At 39.0% G+C, this 22860-nt stretch overlaps 1 protein-coding gene across 9 annotated transcripts in view; it reads right to left on the bottom strand.

The window, feature by feature from the left end:
• Window positions 1-8721: 8721 nt before the first annotated feature.
• Window positions 8722-22860, bottom strand: part of ANO1 (anoctamin 1) — a 135345-nt gene continuing 121206 nt past the window's right edge. For all 9 annotated transcript variants that reach the window (XM_014574588.4, XM_025185664.3, XM_014574584.4 and 6 more), the window contains 6 exons: window positions 22625-22770; window positions 21002-21154; window positions 19930-19982; window positions 16150-16334; window positions 13311-13416; window positions 8722-12480 (listed from right to left, as the gene is read on the bottom strand). In XM_014574588.4, the coding sequence (XP_014430074.2) occupies window positions 12226-12480; window positions 13311-13416; window positions 16150-16334; window positions 19930-19982; window positions 21002-21154; window positions 22625-22770 (898 nt within the window). In that variant the 3' untranslated portion in view covers window positions 8722-12225. The remainder of the gene's footprint in view (window positions 12481-13310; window positions 13417-16149; window positions 16335-19929; window positions 19983-21001; window positions 21155-22624; window positions 22771-22860) is intronic.

Raw genomic sequence — 22860 nt, forward strand, 5'->3', positions numbered from 1 at the left:
GCTGCTTGGGCCAGTGCAGCAGCCCTGGGCACGTGAGCAGCAGCACCGAGATGAGGAGGTAGCCGCTCAGCATAGAGAGCAGACATAGGGTGACGGCCATCCTGCTGCCAGTGCTCTGGCTGGCCTGCAGAAGGGAGCCACACTCGCGCCCAGGCCCGCCCTACGCAGCCACAGCCAGGCACCAACCACCCTCCTCCAGGCGGGGGGAACAGAGAGCGCAGCGCAGGCACGCTGGAAGCTCGTCAGGCTCTCCCTGCAGCAGAGCTGACCCAGTTCTAATGGGGTGGGGGCAGGCAGAGTCACTTAGGGGAACTGATGCTCCCGGGGGGACTCCAAGGAGTAAAAATCAACTTGTATAAGACGCGGACATGTATACCCCGCTGGGGGTGTTTGTGGGGGGGGGGGAGGCGGGGGTTTGTCAAAATGTGTATAACCCGCAGTTTATATTAGCTAATTTACAGTAATCTTAATTCTCTGGCCAGAAAAAAAGAGGAAAACATAATTGAAACTGGCAATTGTCAATGCTGAACAAGAGTCAATTAGCAGCTGGAATTTACAGATGAAAATCTTCTATTTAAATAGACTTAAAAAGGTTTGAACGTGGGAGATAAGTTACCTATCAGCTATTTAGCTGAAAGTCAATCTAATATCGTTCTCTTCTAAGGAACTTAGGGGTATCTCAGACAGAAACGCTGAAGAATATTGTAGTTAAGGAGAAACAGTCACAATCCAGAGGGAAGTAAAAGAACAAGAAAAGTAATTTAACTAGGTAATATCTCATTTCTTTGTTTATATAAGTTAGATGAGCTGAGTTCCATGAAATTTACTGTATTTCCAGGTACTTTTATCTTGTGAGTCTTTTGTATGTGAGACAATGAATGTTCTGCATGGACACTAAATGTGCTATGGTCCTTTCCATTAAAGAAATAGTTTGCCTAGTGTTTTTGGCCAAAACTTACCCTTCTCTATAAGTGTGTGTATTGTTGTGATTGCCATCCACTCTCCAGGTGGTTGCATTTTGAGGAGGAAGTTGTTTTTACACTGTTTGTAAAGTGCTTAAGGATCCTAAAAGGGAGTTGTCCAAGATGAAAGGGACGATTGAAATGTAAAATCATTATGGTCTATGAAAGACGGGAGAAAGGAGTGCCCAGAACCCCAGCAGTTAAAGAAAGCCCACCCCATTTTGCCTGCAACCAATGCCATACCTGGTAGGGGGAAAAAATGAAGGAGCCTGGCTTAGTTTAGGACTGACTGGTGAGGAAGCAAGACTTGGTTTGGTGGTCTGAAGGCAGGAACCAGAGTCTGCCTGCCAGGAGAGCCAATAGTTTCTCCAGGCCTCTGGGCAAGGTGTTTGTGTGTTTGGTGGTGGGGTGGGGCAGCTTTGTGCTCCCAGAAGGGGTGGGGCTGGGGCAGCCAGTTCTTGGTGCCACCCAGACCACAACAGGTCCACCCTCAGCCCTACATGCTGCCTTTGTGCTTTTGGATCTCCGCACCCTCTGTGTGCTTTGCCCTCTCAATGACGGGTCTGCTGCCCACCCAGCAGCTGCAGGAACAAGTAAGCCCCCACCCTACCCCTCTGGGCAAAAAGTGGGAGAAACCTGAACAAAGGAGAATCTGGACTCTTGGGACCAAACCCCAAACTTAAGGACTTAGAGAGTGGTTCTGAGTTTCTGGGCCAGGAACACAGTGGGGAGGGGATGGCCTTCTTGCATTTGAATGTTTTCCATAACTATTTATTGTCAATGTTTCTCCTACAATAATTAAAAGACATTATATAAGCATTATATATGTAACTATTATGATACATTGCAGTCTACCAAAACCACAATTTTTAATGAAGCCACATATCAAGTTTTACACATGGGGAAATTGAAGTGTAGAGAGACTAAATGACTTGTTCATAATTACATAGTGAGTCAGTGGCAGAGATGGCAATATATTTCAGGAGTCCTGACTGGTAGTCCCCAAAGCTAACATGCTATCACGTAGTGTCTAATGTTGTATGTATTTTTTCCTCTTACTTACGTGTCACTTTCCTCTCAGTTCCCAACCCAATAAACACAGGGGAAAGGAACTACTTAACAGAGCTGAATTATTAATGTCTCTCTCTGTTTATGTAACTTTCCTCTCTCTTCCTATGTTGGAAATATAAAAAAATGTTCCTAAGAGTGGGCCCTAAGTTGGTGTAAAATTTACCTACTAACAGTAAAATAATTCATGGTGATGCACTTTAAACCTCTTTTTTAATAACTCAGTTGTGGGAGCCCAAACAATTAAGTAGGCCCATTGAATTCAGCCTCTGGAATCCTGCTCCAACCTTGCTCAGCAGAAAAGCAGCAAATCTGCTGCTGGGGAACTCTCTGTGACTGCTAAGGATAAGCTTTTCCCTGTGTGAATATTGAAACAGAGAGCTCTTCCAGCTGAACAGGGCTTGCATTGGAGCCATTTGGCGTTATATCCTGTCTTTGGCTGAAGGGGATGCTGTTGAGAAACATATGTTTTTTCCTGTCAGCACCCAGATAGTCTGCTTATGCACCCATTTCTCAACCTGCTTGTGGACTAGAAAATAAAATCTGGTTCTTCTCCCCCATGGGCTACTAACGCTTCCATTTAACAAAGTGAGTGGATGGTGCTGGCTTCACACTAAGAAAATGGGAAGTAATTCTGAAGGGCACCTCACGCTAGTTTGACGTTAGTGGTGTTTTTGCCACTGACTTCAGAAGAGTTACTCTTGATTGATAGTGATGTATGTAGGAGCAGAATGAGACTTATTGCATTCACAGTAGTGAGCCCAGACACTGACTCATAAGTTAATACCACAAGCTAAGGTACATTTATTTTGTAAGAACAAGTGCCAATGTAGACACCTGGAATTGTTTATTCTAAATATAATCACTGATTAGAGGTGTGACTAAGTACATTTTACTTTTCTCATTAAAAAGAATATGACCATACAGCCCTTTCCCTCTCTCTGTATGAGTCAGTTGGAAGGTGAACATTCTTTTGGAATCTGATTAGAAAGGGAGGTGCCTTGCCTGCCTAAACAGTGTTCTTCAGATAGTCATTTCCTTGAACATTTTGCACAATTCAATGTGGCCAATAAATGACACAGGATGTGACTAGTCCAGTTACTCACAGGAATTCAAAAATAATGAGTAAGAAAGCAGAACCCCACCCTTAGCTACCTCTGAAATATATTCTATTTTTCTATTCTTTAAACAAACCCTTCAATACAGGATGGGTTGATGGTGCAATGTAGGAAGACACGCGACACATGAAAGAAGTGGGAAGTGGGTACAATCAAATATATACATTTTTATTAAAACTATAACAAATAAAATACACTCCAGTATGCCTAAGTGTACCTCAACTGAGTTCATATATTTCACACTTTGGTGAGGGACCTTGTCAAAGGCTTTCTGAAAATCCAAGTATACTATATCTACTGGATCCCCCTTGTCCGCATGTTTGTTAACCCCTTCAAAGAACTCTAAGGCTACGTCTACATTGGCCCCTTTTCCGAAAGGGGCATGTTAATTTCAGAGATTGTAATAGGGAAATCCGCGGGGGATTTAAATATCCCCCGCGGCATTTAAATAAAAATGTCCGCCGCTTTTTTCCGGCTTTTAGAAAAGCCGGAAAAGAGCGTCTACACTGGCCCCGATCCTCCGGAAAAAGATATTTAAATCCCCTGCGGATTTCCCTATTACGATCTCTGAAATTAACATGCCCCTTTCAGAAAAGGGGCCAATGTAGACGAGCCCTAATAGATTAGTAAGACAGGATTTCCCTTTACAGAAACCATGTTGACTTTTGTCCAACAAATTATGTTCTTCTACATGCTTCACAATTTTATTCTTTACTATTGTTTCGACTAATTTGCCCGGTACTGAAGTTAGACTTACCGGTCTGTAATTGCCAGGATCGCCTCTAGAGCCCTTTTTAAATATTGGTGTCATGTTGGCTACCTTCCAGTCATTAGGTACGGAAGCCGATTTAAAGGATAGGTTACAAACCACAGATAATAGCTCAGCAATTTCCCATTTGAGTTCTTTTAGAACCCTTGGATGAATGCCATCCGGTCCCGGAGATTTGTTAACATTAAGTTTTTCTATTTGTTCCAAAACCACCTCTAATGACACTTCAATCCAGGACAGTTCCTCAGATTCATCACCCAAAAAGGATGGTGCAGATTCAGGAATCTCCCCAACGTCCTCAGCCGTGAAGACTGAAGCAAAGAAATCATTTAGTTTCTCCGCAATGGCTTTATCGTCATTGATTGCTCCTTTTATAGCTCGATCATATAGGGGACCCACAGGTTTTTTAGCAGGCTTCCTGCTTCTAATGTACTTAAAAAACATTGTTATTTCTTTTTGAGTTTTTGGCTAGCTGTTCCTCAATCTTTTTTTGCTTTTCTTATTACATTTTTACACTTGATTTGACAGTGTTTATGTTCCTTTCTATTTATCTCACTAGGATTAGACTTCCAATTCTTAAAAGATACCTTTTTGTCCCTCACTCCTTCTTTTACATGGCGGTTAAGCCACGGTGACACTGTTTTAGGTCTCTTGCTATGTTTTTTAATTTGGGGTATACATTTAAGTTGGGTCTCTATTATGGTGTCTTTCAAAAGTTTCCATGCAGCTTTCAGGGATTTGGCTCTAGTCACTGTGCCTTTTAATTTCTGTTTAACTAACCTCCTCATTTTTGTGTAATGGCCCTTTTTGAAATTAAATGCCAGGGTGCTGGACTGCTGAGGTGTTCTTCCCACCACAGGAATGTTGAATGTTATTATATTATGGTCACTGTTCCCAAGCGGTCCTGTAACGGTTATATCCTGGGCCTGATCCTGCACTCCACTCAGGACTAAATTGAGAATTGCCTCTCCCCTTGTGGGTTCCTGCACTAGCTGCTCCAAGAAGCAGTCATTTAAGCCATTGAGAAATTTTATCTCCACTTCTCTTCCTGAGGTGACATGTATCCAGTCAATATGGGGGTAATTAAAATCCCCCATTATTATAGAGTTCTCTATTTTGGTAGCCTCTCTAATCTCCCTCAGCATTTCTATGTCAGTATCGCTATCCTGGCCAGGTGGTCGGTAATATATCCCTACTGCTAATTTCTTATTATTGGAGCATGGAATTTCTATCCATAGCGATTCTATGGAACATGTTGATTCACTTAATATTTTTATTTCATTTGATTCTACATTATCTTTCACATACAGTGCCACTCCGCCACCCACCCGGCCTGCTCTATCCTTTCTATATATTTTATATCCCGGTATGATTGTGTCCCACAGATTTTCCTCATTCCACCAGGTTTCAGTGATGCCTATTATGTCTATCTCCTCATTTAATACGAGGTACTCTAGTTCACCCATCTTATTAGTCAGACTCCTAGCATTTGTGTACAAGCACTTTAAAAATTTGCCACTGGTTATTTGTCTGCCCTTCCCTGATGCATTGGATTCCTTTGTATGCGGTTGTTTGTCAGCTCTGGCCAATGGTTTGCCCTCTCCCCTCCTCTCTTTCCGACTACAGCTTAGAGAATCTCTATCAACGGATTCTCCTCTAAGAGAAGTCTCTCTCCGATTTACGTGCATCTCCGCACCAATCGGCTTTCCCCCCATCTCTTAGTTTAAAAACTGCTCTACGGCCTTATTAATGTTTAGTGCCAGCAGTCTGGTTCCACCCTGGTTTAGGTGGAGCCCATCCTTCCTGTATAGGCTCCCCCTCTCCCAAAAGTGTCCCCAGTTCCTAATAAATCTAAACCCCTCTTCCCTACACCATCGTCTCATCCACACATTGAGACTCTGAAGGTCTGCCTGCCTACCTGGCCCTGCGCGTGGAACTGGAAGCATTTCCGAGAATGCCACCATAGAGGTCCTGGATTTCAGTCTCTTTCCTAGCAGCCTAAATTTGGCCTCCCCATTACTACAATGGGTTTTGGATTAGGCCTTAAAAGAGAATGTCAAAAATTAAGAAATATCTTTATGGTGTCCTTTAGGGCTTTTAAAAAATGATATAACTATTTAAATAATAACGCTCCTTCCCTAAGTATAAAATCAAAACAAAAAACCCCACTCTAACTTATTACTATATTAAAATGGCATATTACGTTGAAATCAGGAAAAAATGCAGTTTACATGTGATATTGAGTAAAATGAGCAGCATAATAGTGAATTTTAAGACACAAATAAGGTTAAAAACAAGAGACAACTTCTGACAACGTCACAGGAAAATTAAAATGGTTTCAAATTATCAAAAAGTCAGTGCTTCCTCACCCCCCTCAAGTAAGAAGTAGTCTCAGAGGGTTAACTGTGTTAGTCTGTAACATTAAAAGCAACAAGTAAGCTGCTCATCTGAGGAAGTAGGTTTTGCCCCCAAAAATCTCATGTTTATATATATATGTATATAGTTAGTCTCTAAGGTGCTACAGGATTACTCATTGTTTTCAAATTGTTTATTGTTACTAAAATATCATGCAACAACCAGAAAAGACCATTAGCAGCTACAGCCCCACACATTATTGAAGGGTTAAAAATGAAAGCATATCTGTGCTTTGATTTGAGACTTATTAACCCTCAAGCAATTTAAGTCTGCAAAGTATTTGTAGTGCAGTATCTTAGAAACACAATGACATGGAAATCCAGGAGGTTTAGTCTTGTAATGTCAACAGAATAGGGTGTGTATAATTTCCTCTTCAAACATACAGACAGAATTTATGTATCCTTCCCACAATTTTTGTTAATGAAATACATAGCAATATTTTAAAATGCTACAATTAGATACTTCCTACTCTAATCTTTCCTCCCCTTCAGTCTTCACTTGCTAAATGCACAGTGGACATGGACTTTTCTATTTCACAAATTGTTGTTACGTGTTTTGCATTCAAATTATTATTATTATTCTTTTATATTGCTCCATGGTGAAAACTGGTCTTGCATTTATTAGAGTGGGAATTGAAAGAATATCAGAATGTAGGCTCCTTCATGTTAATTCAGTACTCAGCTAAGAAAGATGTAAGTGCTACCAATCCTCACAAACTGGACTTTAGCCCACACTGTAGCTCAGAATCACATTCAGGTCTTTGCAATTAGTACTATTATTTCTTCTTTACTCCCAACATTCTGGTTTGGAATTAATGCACACTGTTTTTTCCATTTTTTCTTTTATGAACAAAATCATTCCCCAGCCGCTATCTAAAAAGTGAAGACACACAATTGCCTCCACTTGCGATAAGAATATAGAGAGAGCTTTCATTAGCTTCAGATAGCTAACTGAATTTTCTTCTCCGTGGCACACCTACCTCCTATTTAGTCACTTCTGAAAGACTAATGACAGAGTCAAACCAACCACCAGTTAAACAGTGTCTTATCAGCTTCTTACAAGATTCCCATCCCCAATCCAAATCTATACCCCAAATTATACGAATAATATGAATGGGGGTAGTGCATTTGACAAAGTTAAGGTTTGTTCTTAGCCTACTTGATAAAACATATATAGCACAAAACTCAGGCTGTGCCTTTGTTTGGATAACACACCAGTCCAAGCTCAGTAATAAAAACATACCACACGTTGACTTCAGTGGCCTGACTAATGTTTCAAGTTAAACACGTACTTTAATGCTTTTCTGAACTAGGGCCTTATAGGATATATTAAGCTCCTAAAAATGAACTATTTAAAGCATGTGCCTATATGCAGTCTAGCCACACTTTTCAATATCCTATATCCCAGAACATTGTATGTTACCTGCTAATTAAATTCTAGGTGCACCAATCAAAGTTAGTTGAACTGCAGATTTTTGGTGCTGAATGGGAGGACTGGCGTGAAAGAATGCTCTGCTTTGCTCTACTAGAAACTCCAATCCAAAGGTTGGAGGACATGAAAATTAAACTGCTAATTCTAACCATGTTGTTACCTGACAGATCAGACAAATGCAATAAGAATATAATCTGTGCAACCCACCCCTTTCATCTGCTCCACTCTTCCACATTCTGAGGTAGGTTAAGCAAAGAGATTTGAGAGAATGATACAGTGCTACTGCTTTAGTTTCGTCCTTTCATACAATAGAATTTTTATCTGCTATTCAAAACACGCATAGTAGCCATGAGTCCAATTTAAACTGCTGGAATGAAACAAATAGTCCTGTAGCACCTTAGAGGCTAACAAAAATATATATAGTATCATGAGCTTTCGTGGGCAAAACTCACTTCATCAGATGAGCTGGAAGAGAACAAAGACGCATACATGCTGAATAGCTTCAGCTCTGACTGGTGTGAGTGGGAGTTGCGGGCAATCAGCATCTCACACAAGGTGTTTACAGTCAGTGGCACTGCTACTCTGTAAGGGGTCCTAAGGAGTAGTATTTTGCCCCCCAACACATACTAATAATTAATAGGGCCCCTCCTTTTGAATTGCTCAAGGCCCAAAGCAGTTGCTTTTTTTTATACTTACCCTGGCACTGCTTACAACAGTGTCTATAAAGAGATTTGTTCGTGTATAATGGCTGAGAGATCTCTCAGATCTTGTCACTAATGCCCACACAGACAAAGCACAGAGTAAAGAAAACTGTATGTAACAGTAGTACTAAATTTATGCAAACTGTAATGCATTCATTCAACTCATTTTCCATGTCTTGTAAGTCCACCAATACTCATATGTTTTCACACAGGCTGTGGTGATGACAGGAGAATGGAATCTTTCCCACAGTAAAAACTCTTGCATATTTAAATTTATTCTGAATAAATGTTCAAAAAAAATTAAAGCATTTACTTTTCTTAAAAAATGGTTTCCATGAAAGGATTTTTATATAGTCATCTAAGTAGTAATACAGTATTTATGTACAAAATCTCATTTCAAACAATTTGCTGTACAAAAAAAAGCATAACCAGTTATTCTTATGATTTCAGCAAATAATAAAATTTATGACAAATATATACTTTAGGATATAGCTTTACTATTTACAGGAATGTCAGTATTAAGCCAAGAATATTAGATAAATTATTTACAGTTAGAAATTCCTTCAAAGGAAGTTCCATAACAATTATCTTCATAAAAGGTGTCTACCAGTTGGTTTCTTTAGAATGTATAGGTTATTAATCAATTAAATTGAGAATATTTTCTATAAGGTGTATGGGCAAAACTCTACTTGTCTTATTCATGCTAGTGGTTCTGTTTCAGTCAGTGAGCCTGATCTTGCATACAGGTACTACCAGGCATAACGTTTACTCTGTGTGAGAATAAATCAGACAGGATTTGGCCCTATATTATTACAATATCTCAAATTATAATTAAAAATAATGACATTCCTGCAAGTCAAAATATTAAAGAAATAAGTGTTAACAAAATATAAGCCCTTTTATTAATAAACATCTTTGGTTGGATCAATATCTTAAATTAGTTTTTAACAATATTTGGTTATAATTCATTTCTTTCCACATAATTTCTCTTCTGGTATTTTTTTGGACAGAGTACAGAAAAGAATCTGAAAGTCATGACGTACTTTATAGTAAAACCAATAAATATTACAAAAAAAGTGGTATTTTTAAAGTTCTATTTTAAATCTTTAAATTACTTTGGTAAGAAAAAAAAATACCCCCTCCACCCATGAATGTCTTTTGATGTTTGGTTTTGTAACAAACCATACAGTAGATAGGCTGAAAAACGTTTGTGTTTAGTTTAGTTTAATTTAATTTATTGTTTAGTTTGCTATTTTCAGTGGAAGTGCAATGGACAAAAGAAGATATTAAAAGAAATCAGGTTAAATGCACCAGTATTATTTAGGAAGTGCCTTTTAATCACTAGACAAACCTTAAACTAAAAATGTGCTGTACATGAAGAGAGTTGCACTGATGGTGTCTAGATATACATCACAGATAAGAATTTTAGATTTATTTTAAGGAAATGTCATATAAACATATTTTAAGACAAAAAAAGGCCTGTAACTTAAATTCTGGTCCTGTAGTTCCAGAGTAGGCAAAACTTCCATTAAGGACAATAGATCATATTCACCCAGAACCTACCCTCTTCCTGACATAATCTCTGGTAGATGTTACTAGTATCAGAAAGTCTGCCATGTTTGGGAGATTGCAACCAAGCAAAGTGTCTGTGATATCCTGTTCATTGCAAAAGAGAGTGGGCTGTAGAGAAGAGCTGATGGGGAAAGGTGGATTCAGTATATCCGTTCAGCAGCGATCGTATCTAGATAATACGTGGGGCAGAGTAAGTTACTGTAGTTCTACATGTGCTCATTAATTCAGGACACTTTTGAAAATACTCCACAGTGCTCTGGCTGCTGGAAAATCCTGTGAAATCGTGCTGCTGCTGTTGCTATGCTGTTACCACTAAGTAATTATCTGAATTACCTCAGTCCCTGGAAAAATCATAGAGGGGCTCCTCAAGGAATCCATTTCGAAACACTTGGAAGAGAGGAAAGTGATCAGGAATAGTCAACATGGATTCACCAAAGGCAAGTTATGCCTGATCAACCTGATTGCTTTCTATGATGAGACAGAACTGGCTCTGTGGATATGGGGAAGGCTGTGGATGTGCTATACGTGATATGCATGGACTTTAGCAAGGCTTTTGAAACTGTCTCCCACAGTATTCTTGCCAGCAAGTTAAGGAAGTATGGATATATGGATTATAAGGTGGATAGAAATCTGACTAGATCTTTGGGCTCAATGGGTAGTGATCAACGGTACAATGTCTGGTTGGCAGTCGGTATCAAGTGGACTGCCCCAAGAGTCAGTTCTGGGGCGGATTTGTTCAACATCTTTAATAATGACCTGAATGATGGCATGATGCATACCCTCAGCAAATTCGCAAATGACACTATGCTACGGGGAGAGAGAGATGCTAGAAGGTAGGGATAGAGTCCAGAGTGACTTAGATAAATTGGAGGATTGGGCCAAAAGGAATCTAATGAAGTTCAACAAGAACAAGTGGAGAGTCCTATACTTTGGACAGAATAATCCCAAGCATTGTTACAGGCTGGGGACTGACTGGCTAAGTAGCAGCTCTGTAGAAAAGGACCTGGGGATTACTGTGGATGAAAAGCTGGATATGAGTAACAGTTTGTCCTTATAGCCAAAAAGGCTAATGGCATAGGGGCATTGCTAACAGATCTAGGGAAGTGATTATTCCCCTTTATTTGGCACTGGCAAGGCCACATCTGAAGTACTGCATTCAGTTGTGCCCCTCCCCCACATTACAGAAAGAATGTAGATGCATTGGGAAGAGTTCAGCAATGATTAGGGGACTGGAGCACATGACTTATGAGGAAAGGCTGAGGGATTGTATGATTCCACGAATTCCTAGTTGACTGTGACAAGTCCATGATACAATCTAGGGCACTGGAGCACCTGAACCCACGTGAATCATTCTCCTGAAATGCTTTTGGGGTAAGCAAACAGCTGTCCGTGTGTACAGAGTTGGGATAAAGGTTAACATGTTCTACACTGATTTCATCTTCTCATTATCCTGAGTGGGGAAGTGTCCCAATGGAAGACTCTAGTGCACAGCAGACTCTGCCAGCAGGGTCCCTATGGAGTCTCAGCTGAAAAAAAAAGTTATTCCCCCATCCTTGTCTATGGGGCAAATTTCCCAATGGGATTTACCCTGCTCAAGCTTCAGTGAATATAGCCTAGTGACTCTAATGGGAGTTTTATTTGCCTAGAATCTGCACGGTCAAATCCAAATTACATCCACCAGGGGAGCTGAGTTGCATCTTTTGAAACTGAAAATACCTTAGAAGGTGGATATTGTTTCTCTTCTCCTGTGAAAGGAAATGCTAGAGCATATTGTAAATCTGGCTTTGCATATATTTTGTAAAGCTGCTCAAAGCCTTTCAGGAACGGACTGCCAAAATATTTTAAATTATTATTATGATTTAAAATGTACTTTTGGTTGTTTCTTAATTAATAAGCTACAGTCAGATTCTCAGATATTTCTAAGTACCTGTGTTTTGTTAACACACATTAACATCCACAGTGTTATCTAACTATGAAATATAAAAAGTCCCTGCTTTACTTAAAAAAAATATCAGAAACAGAATGTGTCCTTCCATGTTTGTAAGAAGAGAACTTCTCATGGAGCTGGAAGCAAAACAGTTGGACATACTTAAACATTCACCCGGTTGTCCATAAATCAAGTCTTGCCCTTTAAGTAATGGCTTGTTTATCAATGGAATGCCTCAACAAAACAAAACTACTCTCCTCTTCTATACGTCAATGTTATATGAATGGCGGGAAGACATGCTCCCAGTCCTTGAGAGCTTGGGGCTGTGGTTGTTACAGTTTTCACCTTTTTTCATGCTCTTTTCTTTCCAGGTTTCTAGCATCTGCAGCTTTCCTTGTTCTTCTTTCATGAAGACCTCTACCATGAGAACTTTCTCTTTGTGAATCTGCTGACTAATGTCCTTGGGAATGTCTGGGATAATCCAGTCCACAAAATCACTCATAAACATGACTAGGTTCTGAAAGATAGATGTTAAGGAAATGTTAGCAAAGTAAAATGGAACGAGAATATACATAGATCTTTAGATTTTTGTTGTAGTTCAGACTTTCTCTGCCTGACTAGCATGAGGAAAGTTCCAAGTATCTGCTATGTAGTTTTGCTGTCACTTTCAGGTGGAGCTGGAGGAAAATAGCAGGATAGGTCTCCCTAACAGATGCAGAACATATACACTAGTGAGGAGAATTGGGATCTTCCTGAGATCTCATTAGTGGTTCCCTCATTCTTCCCTATATCAATTCAGCACTCTGCTTCTGTCCCACACTAGTGAGGCCCCTCCTGATCCTGGCTGTCCAGTGACTCTGTTCACTCTCACTGCCTGCACCATGCTCACACAGTAAGATGGGACAGGCAACCAGACCAAATTTCTACTCAACTTTGGCCGGTCACAATGTCACCCATCCAAATCTGGTGAGCAGGAATCCCAAGGCCGGGGACCCTGTGCAAATGTACTGAGTGCACATTGGTTACTCCAGGTCTGTGCTTAAATCCTTCCTTACTCCTGCAATTGAAGTCACTAGTTTGTGTAAACTTCATGGGGGGTAGGGAGCTGTGTATCCCTGTGCGGGAATCAGCCTGTAGCTGTTCTGTGCTTTCTCAAGCATGATGCAAAGTTTGGGGAAATTAGCAGCCATAGGGAGGAACTCTGACTGGTAAACGATAGTGTACTCATTTTATTCAGCAAAATAATAGGTGTGTGTGTGTGTGTGTGTGTGTGTGTGTGTGTGTGTGTGTGTGTTGTCGTCTCTTTCCTTATTATGAAAGTCTGAAAAGATGTAGATCTAACAGTACCTGAAAAACTATCACAAATGCTAATCTTGCTGCTAGGACAGCCCAGAAGTCCTTTGAAATATCATATTTGTTTTCAGACCATGGGGGTTCTCTGTAATCTTTGTATCTGTAAAACAAGAGATAGTAAATCAAAGATGTTGTTTAGAAATGTTAGCACAATTAGAGTTTAGCACAGACTGTGCATTACATATTAATTCGGACCTTTATGATACAAATCTCTTTCATAGAAAGGATGTGTAAAAATCCAGCCAAACAAGACAGAACAAAGAGCCTGGTCATTGCCTTGAAATATTATGTGAATTAAAAGAAGATGACACTTACATTTTTATGCTTTCTGATTAGTTGGAACAATATAAAGTCAAAGTAAAGAGGGGCTGAACTTCAAAATTCAGAGAATCTCAATTTCTAAGTTTGGGAGTATTTTATGTTTCAGGTTTGGCTCTAAGAGTAAAATATTGATCTGTATGGTGTGTTATAACTACAATATTTAGATTTCCATTCATAGGAACAACAGAAGATTGGAATCAAGCTCTTGCTGAGTGCATATAAAAAGAGAATTTCACCATAGCACTGGTTATATGTTCTGTGAATCCATGCTAAATTAACAGCCATTTGCTTTTGTCTTTATAAAGTAATTTGATGAAAAAATGGAAGTTACATTAGTATCATTCTGTTATATATTTATGCAGGAAGTATTTCTTCATATTCTGAAACTGGATTTTACCAGAAGAAAGAGTGAGAAAAACTGGAACCAGAATTAAAAAGGGACTTTTTGGAAAAAGGTCAGGAAAAAACAGTGCTGGGTATCGGATCATGAAGCTAATTCTTTCCTTCTAGCAATAATTCTACATTGAAAACATTCCAAACACACTGGTATTTCCTCTCTCAAGAGAGGGGTCACCTCATGGACACAGAAGAAAGGAAATGTAGGCAGGAGTAGATATCTTTGCTGATTCTAGCTGGTTTTCATTTTTATGTTACAATAAAAATGATTTTTAATTTTAAGGCATCTTAACAGTAACTTCTGATTTCAACAGTAGTAAATAGTGTAAATTAAGAAACACTGGATGATATATATGCCTTTGTTCTCTTGCTGATTTCTGTAATTTTCCAATAGAAAAAGACCAAAATCCCTTATTTTTTCTGTAAAGTCTCAATTTTTCTCTTTATCTTTCTTGTTTGAATTACTCTCATTTCTCCACTTGGCCTTGATCCCCAACAACAGGCTTTGAGAACATTTTAAAACTCATGCATATCTAAGTGAGCCTAGGCAAAGGATACATTTCAGTATTGACCCAGATTTCTCGACAAGCTGAAATATTCAGCAAAAAAATTTCTTCAAAAATACAAATAATATGTAAAATTTGTTTTGATCACACTAGTTCTAGATGGGCCTAAGGCCAAGGATTTAATTCTGTCAGTTCTGAAGTCAATTGGAAATTCCACAAGAGGAGGGATGGCAGAATTGGGTCCATAGCTGTAACAGAGTTGCCATTATTGCCAGCTTGAACTACTTGCTAAACTGGGTAGTCCTGACAGTTAGATCTTGAAGTGGTGTCATTGCATCAGTATATCATCATTGGGTTGGCGGAATGAAATTTTTTTTTGGTATTTCAATGATTAATATCTAATAATAATAAATAATAATAATACATTTGTGTTTTTAAAGTTGTGGGAAACTATGGGAGAAAGGCAGGCCTGCCGACAGGAGCGGGAGCAAAGAGAGCAGTTTCCCCAGGGCCTCGTGACTGCCCTGGCTGGGGTCTCTGCTCTGTCCCACCAGGATTGTAGCCTTGTTTGCACTTAGTGCTACAGAGATCCAGTATCATTAGCCCTCCACCCACACACAGAGCCTCTGCAGCTTCTCTGTCATGGACCTACTCCCTCACTCTGCAGATGGTTTTCTGTGTTGCGACAGGGGCAGAGATATCTGATCTTTGCAGACACAAGGTGCAGGGTGGGACACTACACTTGCACCATTTGTAATAGATGGGCATTTCCCCCCCATCTATTTTAGTACACCAGTTGAAATTGATGCTTACCAACATCTATCGATTTAAATTGATACCTGCCAAGCCTAATCATGATGCAATATTGTGACATCTTGTTTCCCAAGAGTATACTTTGAAGTGATGGCAGCAAAACATCATGTCAAAGCAGAACATTACGATGAGATGATATCAAATACCATAATGGAAATATAATATCATCTCAGTAAAATGGCATTATCCTGGAAATAGCATGTTTCAGAAGACCCTACTTTGATTATCAATAACTCCCCCTAGTTTTGTAGTGATGCAGAGGCTTTTTGGTCAAGCAAAGGAGAAAAATCTCTTGGACTGATCTGCCATCAGCATTGGGTAATTAAGGAGTGGTGTTGCCCAGTCCTGAGCTGGAAGGATGGTGGTGGTGGTTATGACTTTGTAAAAGAGAAGGAGATAAATTCCTAAACTGGCCAATCATACTAGATCCCAAAATCAGATAGGGGAGTTCCATACAATGTGAGTTTTTTTGCTCCCTCCTCTAACACAAATATTTGGTAACTACTTTGCAAATGCCCTGATAAGTATTTAAAATGTACATGGTAACCTCATTTTCCCAAACTAAGCTATGCATATGCTGCAAGTCTTGTGGTAACTTTATCTACATGCAGTTATTTCAATGGTAACTATTCTCTGTATAGGATACAGAGGACTGAGCTGCCAATAGAATACAATGGTGCCTAAATCAGGCGGTATGTGACCGTGTCGCTATGAGTCCCACCAAACACATGAAGAAGCTAGTACACCTCCATTTGACAGGGAAAATCATTTAAAATGGCTATTAGTCAAGAGAGTACCTGCATATCTGAACCTTGTGGTCAGGTCCCATTTGGTCATTTGGAGCTGTTCCTTCTTGAAAATCGCTGACATTAAAATAGGATAGCGTATGGTTCACGAAGCCATGCATGGTGCCATTTTCACTGTACATATACAGGTACACGAGGCGTGGAATGAAGTCGGATGTGAATGAGATCACAAATGCCTAAGCCATAAGAGTAAAGAATGAATGCAATATTCAGGTAATGCTTAGCGGATAATATTCGTAAGTGTATCTTCCCATATAATGCTTATGAGTTGAAGAATGTTATGCAGTGGGCTGATTCAGACAGTAAGTCTAAGTCTGCAGCCCATGGGACACTAAGTACATGGAAATCCTAGCCATCTATCAGTATAATGTTTACTGTTCACGTTCCAGAGCAGTATAGTATTGAGTAGGAGAAGCTTCATGTTGGCTGATATCCCTGTATAAGTAACTGGAGCTCCCCCATAGGGAATCCAAACATTGTCCCCCTTTTCATGACTTGGTCCTCATCACCCTGACATAGCAAAAAACCTCAGTCTGCTATTCCTCTAATTCCACAAATGCATATGCTAGCCCTGGACATATTACTTTTCCTATTCCAACTTCAGCTCCCTCCCAACCACTAACCCTCACATTTTGTGTCCAGGATAGACAGAAAGAGAAGATTGTAGACCGAGCTTTGGGCCTTGAAGATTGCAGGGGACGGGGTCCTCCAAACAAATGGCCTTGCAGAGGTCCCAGATTTGTTTCAGCTGGCCCTGCATATCACACAATAGCTGATCAGATCAAAAAAGGTAATGATCTCTTGTAGCCAAAATTGCTGAAGATTGCTATTTCCTTGATCAGCTGTGATCAGACCCAGACTCTTGAGGTTCATAGACTTTGCTTTTTCCCTCCTTGGTCTTTTGCTAGTCTTATATAAATGACTAGAATAAATAAATAGCAGGTATTTTACTTATTAAATATCAGTAGTGTTTTCAACCTTGAGTTGTCTTAGATTTTATGGCGTTTTTCTGTTGTGTGTTAAATATATTAAGTTTATGGCTGTACAGAATAATTTGTGTAACATTGCTAAAAAGCAAAACCATTATGTTTCCCTCTGCTCCAATTACAAGTGGTCCCTCATGGACTGTATAACCCTTGATTGATTGCTCTGGATGTACTTTTATGTGCTGCAAATAACTCGCAGTGAAACAACTCTTTAAATGCCCTCTGCTTTGCAAAAATCTATTAATTTTAATAAGGTTTTTAACTAGAACAAGATAAAAGAACAATCACTTTGGGCGAGGTAGCCTTTTTTGCAGTCACTAAATATATTGTATTCTCCTCAGTTATTTAAACAATTTTTATAAATAAGAGTGCTACGCAAAATGCAAAGACAGTCAATTTAGTTGCATTTTCAATAAGTTTGGCCTCTCTCATTTATATCGCTATCAGGAAAGAGATTGTAATTCACATGTAGCTCATGTATGTGCAGCACAAAGTCTGACTTATGCTATGACAGAAAAAAGAGAGAAGATAGATTCAAGTAAGGAGAACAGCAGTCATTAATGACTAAATAGAGAATTTTCTAAAGCAAAAGAGGAGAAGCAGGAAAGAGGAGAAGGGAGAAATTAAAGGTAGCACACTAAAATATAAGACAGAATGGGAACTAGCTTTGCCAGCAATTCTGGGTGCTGCATCTGTGAGACTTCCCTGCTTGGAAATAAGGGCTTGATCCAAAGTCCTCTGAAGTCTTTGTATTGATTTCAATGAGCTTTGGATCAGTTTTCAGTTGAGAAATAAAATTCCAGGTTTCTGAGGTGCATGGTTGAGTTAATCTGCTTAAAACAGGCTTCTAAGGTGATGGGCTACATGATCTTTCCTAACCTGAGGAGCACTTTGAGAATGGCATAGGCCTCTAATGGCTTCATCCTCTCCTTCCTGTTGGAAGAAGACACCACAGTGGCAACTATCCATTAGCTGAAGAGGGAGCTTAGAAGCAGAGTTCTGCAAGTAATACATTTGTTTAGTTCTCTGTCAAAAGTTCAAGAGAACAATCATTTTGGGTTGACTTGAAAATAATTTTTTTTCTCAAAACTTTCACTGAATAGAAAAAAGTCTTTAAAAATCATTTTGGGTCACACAAAATGTTTTAAAGCTTTGGGGGTAGCCTCGTTAGTCTGTACAGGATAAACTCAAAAAACAACAAATAGTCTGGTAGCACTTTAAAGACTAACAAAACATGAAGATGGTGGTATGAACTTTCATGGCTGTAGCCCACTTCTTCAGATGACCAGAGTGTTGGATGTCCAAAACTTCATTGTTTGATAGGTTGATAATGTCCCAGCCATCCAGTATCTTATGTTTTGTTCTCTTTGAAACAAAATACATCATTTTGATTTTGAACTTTATTTTTTTAATTTTTACAAAATACTAGTGGGCTGTGTCCCGTGCTCAGTATGCTCTCTAACCCTCCTCTCTCTAGCCACTTTTGCTTTTGTGGCTACAGAGTGTGATAATGTCACTCTGTTGCCTGGCAGGGAAAACTTTATTTTTTATATATATGAGAGAACACTTAATTTCAAATAAAGTCATTTTGAATCAAAATGTTTCATTTGAAATGTTGAAATTAAACATATTTACTTTTTCAGATTTTTTGTAGTTTTTTTTTTAAACCAAAGCCACCCAACAAAATCCATACAAATTTGAACCATCTTTCAGCTGACCCAAATACACATTTTTTCCTGAAAAATAGTTTTGGTTGAAAGATTTCATCCAGATCTAGTTATAAGATAATGTAAGGGGCATATCACATCCTTAAAACTAAAGGCTGAGAGAAAACCAGACTCCACAGACACACAGTATTTTAAGGAGAGTCACACGTGCAGCTCTGTCTCCTCTCTTGTTTTTTCTAGATCCATTTTTCACCTGGCTGGTAACTTTGACAGAAATCTAACTTCTGTTGCGTGTGAAGGGACTATGAAATGAAATAGTTTTTGTGTAACACATGTAGTATATGCACACGTCCACAAACACAGAGAAAATGTGTAAATGTAAACAAAATTCAGTCCGATATTCAACTCTTTTAACCCCAAAGTTTTCTGAAGACCCAAAATGATCCAAAGATGTCTGATTTTATGACACACTGAAGTAGTCTCACATGTTTTCTTAAGGGCCTAGTCTTCACTCATTTAAGTGCATGAAAACATTCTTATTAATTTCCATAGCTGCACAACAGAGTACGAAAGACATGGATCATATCATATTTTCAAAGTATGAACACATCATTAAGAGTCAGATCCCCAAGTGGTGTAAAGTGAATGCCATTGAGTTAACCTGACTTACACCAGCTGAAGATCTTTCCCAATAAGTGCAGAAGGATGTCAGGTTTTCTTAATTAGCATTTAAAAAAATGTTGTCAAGGTAAGATTCTTACAACATATGTAGACTATTAGGAAACAAGGCTAGTTTAAGGTCAGCAGATGCAATAAAAATTGTCTGGAAAAAAGACGCCAAGGTTACCACTGAATATTTTTACTATGGCTTTTTATACCAATTAGTCTTTAGTTATGAACCTTTTAATTTTGCAAGCTTTTATAATGCATGAGTAATATATCATGCACTGTGACTCACAATTTAAAACTAAACCCTGGACTTGATTCGCTAGTCCATTAGTTTGCTTTAATCCATGTGGCTCCACTGACTTCAGTGGAGATAATTAGAAGAAAGCCAGTGTGATGAGTGGAGAATCAGGGCCATTGCATTCAAATTTTACTTATGCAGAATTACTTACATTTATTATTACAGCAAGTTTTCCTACAGCTCTGAGGATATTGTACCAGATTCCTAAGGGAAGGACAAACATGGTGGTAAATGCTTGTTACACATTTTCAAGTTAACACTGATAAGTTTATCTGCCACGTCTCATGACTGCACATCACTACAGCTTTATCTCTAGGTTTTTAATGTTTAAAAATGTCTTCAGTTTGTAACATACTCTAATTCATAAAATAGGAACCAACATGAGCCTAAGGTATGGCTCCATACATCCATATTTAGACACCTGCCTCATTTTTAAAAGCACCTGAGCCAGCTACTCTTGCTGCGGGATGGGGAGGAGACAAGGTTACTGCAAAATGGAAGAGTAGCAAATACATAAGGAAAAAACGATGAAGTTTGATCAAATGGGCCCAAATATTTTTTTGTAAGGAGTAAATGACACATGGGGAACTAAAATCTCCACAGAAGATTCCTTTTTAACTGCTAATAAGGGAAAATAGCTGGCGGGGCAAATCCATTTCTCATTCTCCTCTGCAATCAAAAGATGCCCTCAGGTAGCAGATCCAGTGTTGTGTTTCTGTGCAATTGTAGGACCTGGTTTCAGCCAGATTTACTGTTGTGTCTTGCTTCCAATATCCCAGAATTCATACTGACAAGGAAGCAAGCAGTCACTGACTTCCTTTGCCCCTATATATTTCCCCTACCTAACTATGGGACTGGAGTTTTTAATGCAGAAGGTTTTGTTTCCGCAATAAAACTTGCATGTCCAGGAAAAATTATTGATGTGGAAAACCATGCACCATATCTCATTGTGTTATTGATCATTTCTGATCCTCAGATGTTTTATGAATACTTAATAAAATATTAATCTGAATTTAAAACACTGCTCTTAATATTTTAAAAGTAAAGCTTAGGTAAGTTATGACTATTCACAGCTGAGTTACACTCTAATAATGTTTTCAGTTGTATTATAAAGAGCTTCCTGTTAATTAAGCCAACTCAGCATAAAAAAATTCCTGCCATCAGTCAATAAATGAAGAAGGGGTAACATTACTCATGTCTAGGCTGTTTTGTAATCTACTTACCTATATCTTTCGCTCTGACTGCAACTGGTCTTCGAAGCTCAGTGACAAATTTCTTTGCATCGAGGCGTATTTCAATGATGTTGTTCAACAATGCAAACAAAGGAGCCAGCGGGAAGGACGCAACAAATAAGGTTACAAACCCAAACTGGATAACTGAAAAGAGAAACTTCACTGAGAGTGCTCTATATTTATGAACTGTGCTTTGGTGAGATAAAAACAAATTATTCATTCCCCTCAAGCCCTAACAGAAAGAAACTTGCTAGTTATACCTCACTCAAATTTCAATATGTACTTGATTAATTGGTTCTTCATACAGGCATAAAGAGCCATAAGTCCCTGTTCAGATAGTTTGTGCTGCTCAGGCAGCACAACCCAGCCACAAAGATGCCTTAAAGGGGCTACTTGGGATTCTTTAGATGTAGTGAAATCCCGAGTGGTGCAAAGCCAGCTCTAGGCCACTTCCTCCGCATCTGAATAGGAAGCATGTCAGAGACAGGGAGGAGTCATGCTGAGAGTGGGGCTAGAAAGCACCATATTTCAGTCAGTCCTGGAATGTTCCTTATGGATAAACCTACAGTGTGGTGCTATTTCGGGATACTTCCTGTATCCTGAAATAGCTATTCTGCGTCTTTTAAACAAGCCCGTTATTTCAAAATAGTTTTAAAAATAACCAGCTTGCTATTCCAATGTCCCTGTAAACCTTGTTCCATGAGGATTAAGGGATGTTTTGGAATAGCATTCTATTTTGAAATTTGGTGCTATGTAGACAGCACCAAATTTTGAAATAAGCTATTTCAAAATATACTCAAACGACGCCATGCAATTTGCAAATTGTGTGGCTTATTTCAAGCTGCTGGTGCAATGTAGATGCACCCAGTAACCAGCATAACGCAGATCAGTCTTTAGCACCTTCTAGTTGGTCACAGGACAAGTGGAATGGAAGTGTGGTTTACAGCCCACTCTCAACAGCAGTAAGCTGTCACTATGCTCCCATTCAGTTCTAATTAATCAATTACTAATAGAAATGTGTGTGTGATCTGTGAGAGATTGTAGGGGTATCTGTGACGATTGATATCAGAATTAATCAAACAGGGCCAAATGTTGTGCTCATGTTAATCAGACTTAATTTTACTAGCTTCAGTGGAGTTATCACTGATGTACAGGGGTGCAAAAGAGTAAAACGTACCTTGGAGCCAAATGTACAGAGCGCTATAAAATATTGTGTATTTCAGACTGTGTGTTAAACTGTAACAAAATCAACAGATAGCATCTGGTATTTCAGTACTCTATTGAAGTATCAGGAACCATGCCTGTCAGCTATTAGCATATATGTGTGGTGTACCTTTTCCCACTTGAGCTGTTGTTGTAGGGCTCTTTTATCTTCTCTAAAGCTAGCCACTTTAGGACAGTGGTATACGTACATATAGGCTATTATGCCAGATCACATAAACCAGTTACTTGCCTGTAGCAGCCAGTGGTGATTGTTCAAGAGTTACCACAATGGAGGACATTTTTATCAAGTAGAGTAACATGAGTCATATCTGCTAGTTCAGAGAACTCAACTCACCATCTCCCCAATTATAGCCACTACAGTTTACATTTAATTTTTTTCACCTCACTCACTCATTTCCATGTATTCTGGAGTAAGCCCCGCAAAAGGTTCCAAGTTATAGTCAACTTCGTAGCGTTGTTTTTTTTTCATATGCTCCTCATGATCTAAAGGGCGTTGCCGCTTTAATTTGATGTATCTTATTAATTTCTTCATTTTTCTGGAATTAACAAAAATGATCAGCTTAACAGGTTTTTTCCCCCCCATTAAAAACACAAACTATTTCCATGGTTCAGGAATGACAGTTAAA

This window comes from Pelodiscus sinensis, chromosome 5, assembly GCF_052426305.1.
Source record: "Pelodiscus sinensis isolate ZL-2025 chromosome 5, ASM5242630v1, whole genome shotgun sequence".
NCBI classification, from domain to species: Eukaryota; Metazoa; Chordata; order Testudines; family Trionychidae; genus Pelodiscus; species Pelodiscus sinensis.